The 12735-nt window shown below is 33.9% G+C and overlaps 1 protein-coding gene across 1 annotated transcript in view; it reads right to left on the bottom strand.

Annotated features, from left to right (window-relative positions):
- LOC114319699 (uncharacterized) overlaps nt 1-1697 on the bottom strand; it is a 37206-nt gene extending 35509 nt beyond the window's left edge. Inside the window, exon 1 of the mRNA XM_028266754.2 lies at nt 694-1697. Within this exon, the coding sequence (XP_028122555.2) occupies nt 694-1618 (925 nt within the window). The 5' untranslated portion in view covers nt 1619-1697. The remainder of the gene's footprint in view (nt 1-693) is intronic.
- Nucleotides 1698-12735: the final 11038 nt, after the last annotated feature.

The raw sequence follows: 12735 nt of genomic DNA, 5'->3' as shown, positions 1-12735 counted from the left end.
TGATTGCAGTTTATGTTCTGATGCAGGCATGTAGACCAGACTACAACTTTTATGCTAAGACGTGATTTTTGGATATATGTTAGTTTGTGGTTAATGTTAAAACATGATTTTTGGATTTTGGATATGTTAATTTTGTGGGTAATGGTGATTGGATATTAATTGAATGAGAAAGTGTATTAATGCTTCATTACAGCTATTTGAATGGGAGTTATTATTTTATATTAGTGCTATTACAGGTATTTTTTTAGTTCAATCAAATAAAATTAGCACAATTTCAATCAAAAAAAAAAAAAAAAGGAGAAAAGAGGATATGACGGAGTTTCTACAAACGCCTCTTAAACCCTGCATACTAACGATCATATTTTTTAAAAAAGATATAACGCCGTTTTTCCAAAACGTTGCTAAATATCGTTAGTGACGTCAGCATTTATATTTTGAAATTTTCCAAATCTTCCTACTTTGCATATATATCAAACACGAACTAAACTGAATAATAATAAAACAGAAATGATTGAGACCACTAAAAAACACACCACAAACAGTTCTAATGAGCTGGAAAATGTAAAACAAAAAAAACAAAACAGAAGAGTCAATCATCACATAAGGGGGAGCCACCTCATTAGTGTCCCCTTAGTGCTTCTTTTTTAGTGCTCTCAAATATTAATCATAATAAAAAGTGAGAATGAATCATACCTTTAAAGTTGTTGTCACCAAGATACAAAATCTGAAGCAAAGTCAAATTCCCAATTGCCTTTGGAATGAAACCACTGAATTTATTGTAAGATAATGATAAGAATTGGAGCTCTCTGCATTCACCCAGAGTTGTTGGAATTTGGCCATCAAACTCATTATCAGAAAGACGGAGAAATTCAAGTTTCGGAAGAAAAACACACAAATCCTCCGGAAGACTACCAGACATCATATTATGTGTGAAATCAATCAACTCAAGTGAAGAGATGTTGAAGATGGTTGGCGGTATAGACCCTGAAAATTGATTAAATTGCATGCTTAACCACTTTAGTTTAGGAAGATAACCGATCTCTTCAGGAACTCCTCCCTCTAGAAAATTGGACCTTAAATTGAGAGACTCTAATGTTGATATGTTGCCAATGGAAGGTGGAACTAAACCAATGAAACTGTTGTCTGCGAGACGCAAGTATTGAAGCTTGGGTAAGTTTCCAAACCATGACGGAACACCTCCACTGAAATTGTTGACACCAAAGTCGACAACATTTAGGTGATGCAATCGAGCCAACTCACTGGGAAGATGACCATGGAAAGTGTTGCTGGTGATGTTTAAGTAGGATAGAAATGAGAGATTTCCAATGTGGGGTGGGATGGTGCCTCCAATACTCATGTTTGGGAGATTCAAGGCCACTACTCTGTAGTGGCGCTTGCCGCAAGAGACACCAATCCAGTCACAAACTGAGGTGGCTAAGGACCAGTTAGTTACCAATATGTGGTGACGATGGTCGAAAGTGATGTAGGATTTGAAAGCTAAAAGAGCAGATTGATCAGTGGTGGAGTTGAGAACATTCACAGCCAAACAAGGTAAGAAACAGTATTGTGCCAAGGACGCTAGGACCACTACTAGTGCAGTTAACCAAGTTTTCTTCATGGAGGCTGAGTGGGATGTATAACTTGATATATGGAATAATAATAATCATATGGGAAATAAAACAAGAAAGAGGAAAGTGCTATTAAAATAATGAACTGAGTCTAGTATATATAATGGCAAATTATATTGATAGTTTTACATTTTATTTTTTGTGTTATTTTTGTCTATCACATTTCAATTGACTGAATTGTGATGCTTAATTGTATATCAGTTTGCTTCAATTAATGACACTGTTCACCTCGTTTGGTTTTTGAAAATTGAGTTTTTTTTTTTTTTTTTTGTTTTTAGTCCAAAAAAATTTAATATTTTAAGAATGTTTTTTTTTTTTTTTTAGATGCATCTAACCTAGATACTCTTAAAAAGTATAATATTTATGAAAAAATCTTTAAAAAATTCATCAAATACAAAAATTCAATATATTTTTGTATTCTTGTGTATTTATTGAATTTTTAAAATATTTTTTCCCAGATATTTTACTTTTTAGGTGCATTTAAGTTAGGTGCATTTAGAAAGTGAAAAAATTTACTTTAGAATATTAAAAAAATCAATAAAAGAAATACGAAAAACAAAAAGTTCAATTTTCAAATCAATCAAAACCAAACAAGGTGGTTGGTGTTTTTGATGGAAAATGATCATGAAATTAGTTGAAATTAACCTAATGAATTGAATATATTTATAATTTTATCTTTAGAAATATGACACATATCACTTATGTACATATTTTTTATTAAAAAATACTGACAATTATAAGCAATTGAATAAAATTAAAATAAAATTATAAATTCAGAATTAAAATTAAATCAACTAAAATTAAAGAATCAAAATTATGGGAGTAATTATATCTATCTATACTTGATCATTATTATTTCATAAACCTCACTACTAGAACATCATGGACCACTGTAAGCTCTAAAGTCGCCCCAAGTCAAGCACTACTAGAACATCATGGACTCTAACGTCGCCCTAAGTCAAGCACGAAACCCACTTCACATCCCGTTCATTGTATGATTGTAATGGAATGAAATAAGATAACTTGTAAAGTAATTTAAATTTCAAATTGTCACAAGTCTTTCATTTGGAATTTTCAAAGTCTGCCACTAGTCTTGGTTGATGCTCACTACACTACATAAGGCCTCTATCAAAAGACACTTCCTCCTCCCTTTGGCCGGTTTATTTTCAGAGATAAAATGGAAAGAATTGATAGTAAAGAAATTAATAGTAAGAGAATTATTAATAAGAAGATTAAGTAAAATTATGTTTGTTTTTTTATAATAGTTGTTAGTGTAAGAATTGTTAAATTATTATCCTATAAAAGAAATATAAAATATTAAAACAAATAAAATTATGATTTTTACTTAACAAAAAATACAAAAACATTACACATTAAAATTAAAAAAAAAATGCCCAACATTAAAAAAAAAAAAAAAAACCTACTCCAATGGGAGTAATTTCTTTTTTTTTTTTTGGATCGGCAAATGTTAGTTGTTAGATTAGCAACTATGAAAAAAAATCTCTCCACCTTTAACAAAACACCTAAATGCTTACACTCCCTTAATTCAATCCCCCTAAAGGGAATTGAATCCATGACCTCCTTGGTGTTAGGATTGAGATGGACTAAGCCCCAAGGTCCATCCTAATCTCATGGGATTATGAATCTCCTCTCCATCTCTCAAAACAAACACAACATTTAGTGGTCCCACTTCTATCACAATTCTAATCTCACCTCTATCTCTCAAAACAAACGGACCTTTATGAGTTGCCGTGGGCATAGGATAAGAGAATGGTGTGTGCCCATTTTGTATTCTTTCTTATTTTTAATCCATTATTGAATTAGCCCAAAATAAAATAATAAAAAAACTAGCTTTTCCTAGTTGGAGAAAAAATACAATTTAGTTCTATGATTTTGTGAGATTTAATACGGGTCATACTTCAATAATTTAATTAATTTATTTTATAAGCTTTTGTGTATAGTATCTACAAAGATAGATTTATCTAATAATTCTAGACATATTTTCATAAATTCGTCTTTTAAAACAAACGGATATTATATTTTAAAATCATACTTTTAAAAAATATATATATATAAATATGATGAAAAATTATGTGATTAACATATGATTATCAAATTAATTTCTTTTCTTTTCTTTTTTTTTCTTCTTTTTCATAAATAATCTACATACATAGGCTTTTAAAATAAAAGATTCAGTTTATAAATAACCTCACAACCCTAACTGGATTGGAGTACACTTGACTCCACCCAATAAATAAATAAGTGTTGTGATTGAAATTTGAAACACAAACTTGTAATATTTACCGGCATCAACTGTTGGTGCAAAGTCTCGCTAGGTAATATTGTCAACAATGAATTACTGATAAGTTGGCTTTGGTGAAAAAAGATTTTGTGCCGTGTTATAAATATTATTTTTTTAATGACAGTATTTGCCTCTATTGTGAACGCATAATAGTGTAGCTCCAATCTACACCACGTGTTACCTAATTACTGGTACGATTAAATGCAGTTGGATATGTTGGCAAAAATTATTAACTCTATTTGGTTTTGATTTCCCAAATTCACTTTTTCAAAAATTTTATCATTTTTTTTCATATATTTTTTATTTTTATTAAATTTTTTTAATATTTTAAGTATTTTTCAAAAAATATTTAGATATACTTAACATAAATATACTTAAAAAGTATAATATTTGTGAAAAAAATCTTTCCAAAATTAACTAAACACTAAAAATAAAAAAAAATGAAAATTTCATATATTTTTTGTATTTTTGTATATTTATTAATTTTTAAAAATATTTTTTCACAAATATTTTACTTTTAGATACATCTAATTAAGATGCATTTAAAAAAGTTAAAAAATTTGTTAAAATTTTAAAAATATTCACTAAAAACAAAATAAAATATGAAAAACAAAAAACTCAATTTCTAAAAAATTGGATTCAGAAAATTGAAATCAAACACACTGATTATTTTTTATTTGGAGAAATGCTACAATACGCCCACTTAAAAAGTGAGTACCTTATGCACTACTAGTTATGTCTCATTTTTTTTTAATTATGCCTAATTTTCTTTTTTAATTATGATATTATTTTAGTTATAACTCATAAGATATTTGGTTATACCTCATGTGGCGTTAAGTTATGATCTCTTTTCTTTTCTTTTTTTTTTAAATTATGACTCAAAAAATATGAAGTTATGTTATTTTATTATCTAATTATAAAATGCATATGATATTGTGGCGTTTTCCTTTTATTTGAAGTAGTAATAACCTAGTTAAGGTTAACTACTCAAAAGTCCTATTTGTAATTTTGGTACAAGTCCTATTTCGTTATTTTTAATTAATAAGGTCCCATATTCAAAATATTTATGTATATATAATTGTTTTACAATTAAAAAAAGGTGGACGAAATAAAAAAACGTTAATTCAATAAATATTAATAAAAAATTATTAGTTGTTCTAAGTGCACTACATGACAATATTATTCACCAATCACTAAATATTATGTTTCATGTCCTAACGCAAAATTGTGAATTCTACCATTTCCACCAAACACAGATCTCTTAGTAACTATCTAACCATGTCCCAAATGCATTAGATAATTTCTCTTAGTTCAAGTGGATACGACTGATGTGGCATTTACTTTTGTTTTGTTGTTTCAAAACATAAAAACTTTTATTTACTTTTAATAAAATATACTGGCTGGTTTGGGGTGTTTTAAAAAAGTGTATTTTTTATTTTTTTGGACTAAAAAAATTGAGAAAAAAATATGAAGGTTTGGGTTAACTTTTTAGCTTTTTATGAAAAAATGTATATTAAAATATTGTATAAAAAAAGTGTGTAAGAGATGATTAGTGAGAGGTGGGCCCCAGCCGTACAACCGGCTGGAGTGAATTGGCTATGGAAATTATTGCCTAATTTTTGTACAAAGCACTGGACGGTTTTGTTTGGCCTGTAGGGGTCATCACAGGTCTCATTTTAATAATCTGAACCGTTCAATGTGTGTAACTCGTCGAACACTATATATCTATAAAAAATCACAGTAATCGGATATCGATAGCTATCTGATCAGACTTATTTATTTTTCAATCATTAATTATAACACCATCCATTTGTTGTACATAACTGATTTGATCATATAGTTATCGATATCCAATTAATGTGATTTTTTGCAGACATATAGTACTCGACGAGTTCTACACATTTAACGGTTCAGATTATCAAAACGGAATCTGTGATAGGCCCCACAGGCCGAACAGCGGTGTGTGTGCAAATCACACCCAATCCTTTCATTTAGGTGCACTGTCGCTGCACAGCAACTGGCTTGTTGTCAATTCAGTGTGTACTTGGGCAGAAAAAAATTAATTTTTTTTTTTTTTGGTGAATAGTGATATCTTTTTGGATTTTGGAGTAACTTTTTGACTTTTTTACTTATATAGTATAAGCCAAACCAGGCCTAAGTATATTCCTTGTGTTATGCACGGGTATATAAATAATCAAAATTTAATTTTTAAATTAAAATAATAATATAAAATTTATTTAAATTACATAGTAAAAATGATTTATAATCAATTAAATTTTATTTATTTTTATCAAAGTTACATATAAGAGAAGATTTTATTCTGATGTCATTAATTGTGTGTTTTTGGTTCTTAATAAAAAATTGCATGTCATAGTTTAACTGGTATAAATTAAAGAATAAATTACAAAAATTATATTTACTATAAAATATAAATACATTTCATTTTATAAGGTTTGCAATTTTAACTTACCATACGATAGTAGTAAATTACATTTGTTATGCTGATTTTTTCTTATTTGGTATAAAGCTTATAAATTTTTCAACTCAATATTGTAAATTATCGTATTTCATAACTTTTACGTAAAAATGGATTATGATTGTTTTGTGGTGTTGGACTAAACATCAGAAATGACCCAAAAGCTACTCGACTCAATATTTATGTCAATATGACCTTTACCTAATCATTAAAAATTGTCTTTATTGGTTTGTGACCGGTATGAGCAAGTTTGGGAATTTCAATATTAGATTAAATATTAAAAATTAGCCTAAAAAATCTAGTTCGAGTCAATTTTTTTCCCAACAATTATTGGTTTAAGCTATAATACATTATATTTTAATAATTCAATATCATTAAAAAAAAAAATCTTAATGTTTATGGTGCTTTTTATCAATCAATTAAAAAAAATTATAAATATTAAAAGAATTACATTTGAACAAATTTTAATATAAAATTTTTGCTTTAAAAGTTTAAAATCTGCACATTTTCTTTGACTCTATAAGCTAATTTTTGAGATAGCAACTAAAATAAATTTCAATCATTGTTATATGGAAAACCATGTGTGATTAGAGTTTGTAATACACAATTTAAAAAAGTAATATTAATTCAAAATTTTCAGTATGGAAAATACGTAATTAACTTTATGTTATGTTTGATTTATGCACTTTGGGTAGGAATTTGAAATGAAAAAGAAAAAAGATAGGTGAAATGTAAATAAAATATAAATAACATTTACCTAATTTCACACATCTTTTTATTTTTCCTTTCAAAATTTCTACTCAAAACTATGAATCAAACTGTCACGACCCGAACCCGCCCCCGTGGGTTAAGGACGTAACCGGCCAGTAATCATGAGATTACCTACGGCCTCAAACTGTTCTAAACGTATTTTAACAGAGTTAATGGAGGCCAAACGGAAGCAAAATTAAAAACTTTGTCCATAGAGCCGTGCTTATATGCACATCAAACAAACCATACTCAGATACGTTAATAACTCACATCAAAAGTGCAGTTTCACAAAATTCATTACAGACAGGATCGTCCAAAACGAGTCAACCTATAACAGACTATGGACAGACATGCACTGGGTCCTTGCCAACAAGACAAAACATAGGTACATAGTAAAAGGGCAAGGATGGTCTCATGCGCGAGGCACAAGGCTGACTCTCCCAAAACTCCTGTTGTTCCTAGCAGACTTCACTGGGGCTGGGTTTGGACTTCCCTTGGCTCACCTACAAATACATGAATGAGCGTGAGCGATAGCCCAGTGAATAATATCAAATATAACAGTTACATAACAATATGTAGATCAACATGCTCCAAACGGCCTTGGGCCCAATTCATACTTCTGTTTAGCAGCAAAATATATATAACTATACGAAATACAAGTCAAGTAACTGTAGTTCCAAACATTCTGGCCTTTGGCCCATCCGGGTTTCCATTCATGGCAAACGGCCTTTGGCCCATTCATTCATGTCAAACGGCCTTTGGCCCATTCGTTCATGTCAAACGGCCTTTGGCCCATTCATTCATGTCAAACGGCCTTTGGCCCATTCATTCATGTCAAACGGCCTTTGGCCCATTCATTCATGTCAAACGGCCTTTGGCCCATTCATTCATGTCAAACGGCCTTTGGCCCATTCATTCATGTCAAACGGCCTTTGGCCCATTCACTCATGTCAAACGGCCTTTGGCCCATTCATTCATTTATTCTTGTCAGACTTTTGTCCACAATCCCAATTAACAACTCATAATATTTATAGGGGAGTAGCAATTGGACATTGACAAGTTTTCAAATATTGATATTACTCACAGTGATCGGCTTGTGGATGCGCCCTGGAGCTTGACCCTACACATTTCATGAATACAAAAGGGTCACTAACAGTTCAATCCGTTCTTTAATTCACATATTCCTCTTTAGGCTTTGTTCTTATCTCATTAACTCATTTACAACGCTTAACACATGCCTAAGAGTGCTTACAAGTGAAAGAGAACGGAAAACGAATCACAGAATGCATGAACAAAATTCCAGGAAACAGGGTCCCCGCTCGAGCGTAAGATTCTCCGCTCGAGCGGACCCTTAAGGCCTGCAAGGTACTGGTTGCACAAAAGATGCGCTCGAGCTGAAGGTCCGTCTACAAAAATCCACGCTCGAGCGTGAAATGTCCCGCTCGAGCGGGCATCCAACTCTGCAAAAATGCTGGGAGCACGATTTTCCCGCTCGAGCGGCCATTACCCCGCTCGAGCGGACCTCAAAAATCTGGGTTTCCCAGATCGTGTTCTTGAGCTCCAAATCAGTTTTCCATCTACATTTCTTGCATGCAATGGTTCAAATTACACATTTACACATGCTAACATGCTACTAATGCAGATTACAACATTAGGAAGCTCAATTACATGAATTATCTACATGCATGTCCCAAATTGTCTCAAACCCATCATCAACATGCTCAAATTCAACATTCAAGACTTATACTCCCATGATTTGTACATGCATGTGGGAGATGCTCATCATTCTCAACTTAGATGGTACAAATGGTGACTACAATATGAGCTTTACCCAAAACTCCACATGAATCATGTGTTTCAAGCTCAAACATGCAATTTCAAGGTAATTTCTTACATGCATGAGTTCTAAGACTTCAATCTCAACAAAAATCAACTCATTACATGTTCTTGATCGCAAACAACCCTTGAACTTACAAATTACAAGTAAGAGTTCATGAAATCACTTACCTAAGAGCTTCAACACTCAAGCTCTAGCCAAATCTTGAGCTAGATCTTCAAATTCCCAAGTCTTGAGCCCAAATTACACAAATCTCTACCTTTTTCTCTCCATGGCCGGCCTCTCTCTCCCTCTCAATTGTCTAACTCAGATTTTGAGTTTTAAGAGAGCTAAAGGGGAGTGCAATGCAAATATAAAACAAGCCCCACTAACAAATATTTTAATATAAAATAATGGGGTACTTAATTTATCAATTTAATCAGTTTAAATTGGCCAGAATCAAATTTCAATTAAATTTCACCGTAGGCCCTAAAAATTATGCCAACCACAATGGCGTAGTCAATTTCGGGTTCCGTGGCCGATAAGGCCCTCAATTAAATTTCCAAAACAGACTACTCAAACAGATATTCCTACGATGAACAGATAAAATTTCAAACCACATATTCTCACATAGTGGAACACAAAATCATATCAAAATACATAATCACATCATGTTAAGGACCAATTAACATACTACGGAACAGGGGTGTCACAGTCTTCCCCCCTTTAGGAAGTTTGGTCCTCCAAACTTAACTTACCTTCGTCGGGAAACAAATGTGGATAGCGTAGCCGCATTTCCTCCTCTTTTTCCCATGTAGCATCTGCCCCATAGTGTTCCCTCCATTCCACTTTCACCATTGGAATGGATTTGTTTCTCAATTCTTTCACTTGTCGGTCAACAATTCTTTCCGGCCATTCAGCATATTCCATATTTTCATCAATAGCAATCCGGTGATAATCAATCACATGCAACGGGTCTCGGAGGTAACCCCTCAACATTGACACATGAAACACATTGTGGATTTGCTCAAATCCCGGTGGCAAAGCAACTCTATAAGCAACTGGACCAAGTTTCTCCAAAATTTGAAACGGCCCAATATAACGGGGCGTCAACTTGCCCTTTTTCCCAAACCTGACTTGGCCTTTCATTGGAGAAACACGGATGAACACATGGTCGCCGACCTCATACTCAAGAGGTCTTCTCCGGACATCTGCATAACTCTTCTGTCGGTCTTGAGCTGTTTTGAGCCTTTGCCGAATAGTTTTGATCTTTTCAGAGGTGTCTTGTACAATTTCAGGCCCGAGCAAAGCTCTGTCCCCGACCTCTGTCCAACAAATAGGTGATCTACACCTCCTACCATACAAAGCCTCGTATGGTGCCATACCGATGCTGGAGTGGAAGCTATTATTATAGGCAAATTCTGCAAGTGGCAGGTAATCTTCCCAACTCCCCTGAAAATCCAAAGCACACATGCGAAGCATATCTTCCAAAGTCTGTATTGTTCGTTCTGACTGCCCATCTGTCTGTGGGTGGAATGCAGTGCTGAACCTTAGTTCTGTTCCCATAGCTTCCTGCAAACTCTTCCACAATCTAGATACAAACTTCGGATCTCTATCCGACACAATGGATACTGGAACTCCATGTAAGCGGACAATTTCATCAACATAAATAGTAGCCAACCTGTAAGCAGTAAATGTAGTTTTGACAGGCAGAAAATGTGCAGATTTAGTCAGTCTATCAACTACAACCCAAACAGAATCCATACCGCGGGAAGTCCGAGGTAGGCCAACAACGAAATCCATGGTCACATGTTCCCACTTCCACTCAGGAATGGGGAGAGGTTGAAGTAGACCGCCTGGTTTCTGATGTTCAGCCTTAACTTGCTGACACTGAAGGCACTTGGACACATGTTCTGCAATCTCTTTCTTCATTTTAGGCCACCAATAGGTTTGTTTCAAATCCCGATACATTTTATTGTTACCCGGATGCATAGCAAATACGGATCTGTGGGCTTCATCTAAGACCCTCTTCTTTAGCTCCGGAATAACTGGAACACATATTCGGTTTCGAAATTTCAACATTCCATTCTCGATACTGAACTCTGCTTTTGGGCTGACTTCAAATTCATCAATTACCTTTCTGAGGAACTCATCCTCTTTCTGTTTTTGCTTGATTTCATCAACAATTGCCGGCTCGGCTGTAATAGCGGCTATCAATCCGCCCTGTTCACACACTACCACTTCAATTTCAGACTTTTCAAAGTCTTGCAAAATCTCCCTTTGTTCAGTAAGCAAGCAAGCCATACTCCCTGTTGATTTCCTGCTCAAGGCATCAGCCACCGTATTAGCTTTTCCGGGGTGATACTGAATTTCTAGGTCGTAATCTTTTATCAATTCCAGCCATCTTCTCTGACGCATATTCAACTCTTTCTGCGTGAAGAAGTATTTTAGGCTTTTATGATCTGTGTAGACTTCACACTTTGCCCCATACAAATAATGCCGCCAGATTTTCAAAGCAAAAACAACTGCGGCCAATTCTAGGTCATGTGTTGGATAATTCTTCTCATGTGGCCTCAACTGTCGGGAGGCGTAAGCAATAACCTTTCCGTTCTGCATTAACACACAACCCAAACCCTTATAAGATGCGTCACTGAAAATCACAAAATTTTCCGTACCTGAAGGTAGTGTCAAAATTGGTGCAGTGGTCAATCTTGTCTTCAATCCATGAAAGGCTGATTCTCTTTCACTATTCCACTCAAATGGTTGTCCTTTACGTGTCAATTGGGTAAGAGGCACAGCTAATTTCGAAAAGTCCTTTACAAACCTTCTGTAGTACCCAGCTAAGCCCATGAAACTGCGAACTTCTGTCACATTAGTTGGTGTAGGCCAATTTACAATTGCTTCTATTTTCTGCGGGTCCACTGAAATTCCTTCCTTGTTGACCACGTGCCCTAAGAAAATAACCTCATCCAACCAAAACTCACATTTCTTTAACTTAGCAAATAGTTTTCTTTCCCGAAGTATTTGTAAAACAGTCCTCAAATGACGTTCGTGTTCAAGTCTATCTTTAGAGTATATTAAAATATCATCGATGAAGACAACAACAAACTCATCAAGGTAGGTTTTAAAAATTCTATTCATTAAGTCCATAAATGCTGCCGGAGCATTAGTCACTCCAAATGGCATAACAAGAAACTCGAAATGACCATACCTCGTTCTGAATGCGGTTTTCTCAACATCTTCTGCCTTAACCTTCAGCTGATGATACCCGGATCTCAAATCAATCTTAGAAAACACCTGTGATCCCTGCAACTGGTCAAATAAGTCATCAATACGGGGTAAGGGATATTTATTCTTTATCGTTACCTTGTTCAATTCCCGGTAATCAATACATAGGCGTAAGGTACCATCCTTTTTCTTTACAAATAACACTGGTGCGCCCCAAGGCGAAGTACTGGGCCGGATAAACCCTTTATCAAGAAGGTCTTGCAACTGTTCTTTCAATTCTTTCATTTCGGCTGTAGCCATCCTGTAGGGAGTTTTAGAAATAGGTTGGGTGCCTGGCACAGTTTCAATAGTAAACTCTATCTCCCTGTCTACCAATTCCCCTGGTAATTCATTTGGAAATACATCTGGGAATTCTCTAACGATGGGAATATCATTCAATTCAACATTCACGGATTGTTCAGTCAATACATAACACAAATAACCCTGGCATCCCTTCCTGATCAATTTACATGCTTTCATTGCAGATATCAAATAT

Source organism: Camellia sinensis, chromosome 7 (genome assembly GCF_055761805.1).
Source record: "Camellia sinensis isolate YWXY chromosome 7, ASM5576180v1, whole genome shotgun sequence".
Classification (NCBI taxonomy): domain Eukaryota; kingdom Viridiplantae; phylum Streptophyta; class Magnoliopsida; order Ericales; family Theaceae; genus Camellia; species Camellia sinensis.
The sequence above is the reverse complement of the archived record's forward strand: the minus strand, read 5'-3'. Positions and strand labels throughout refer to the sequence as shown.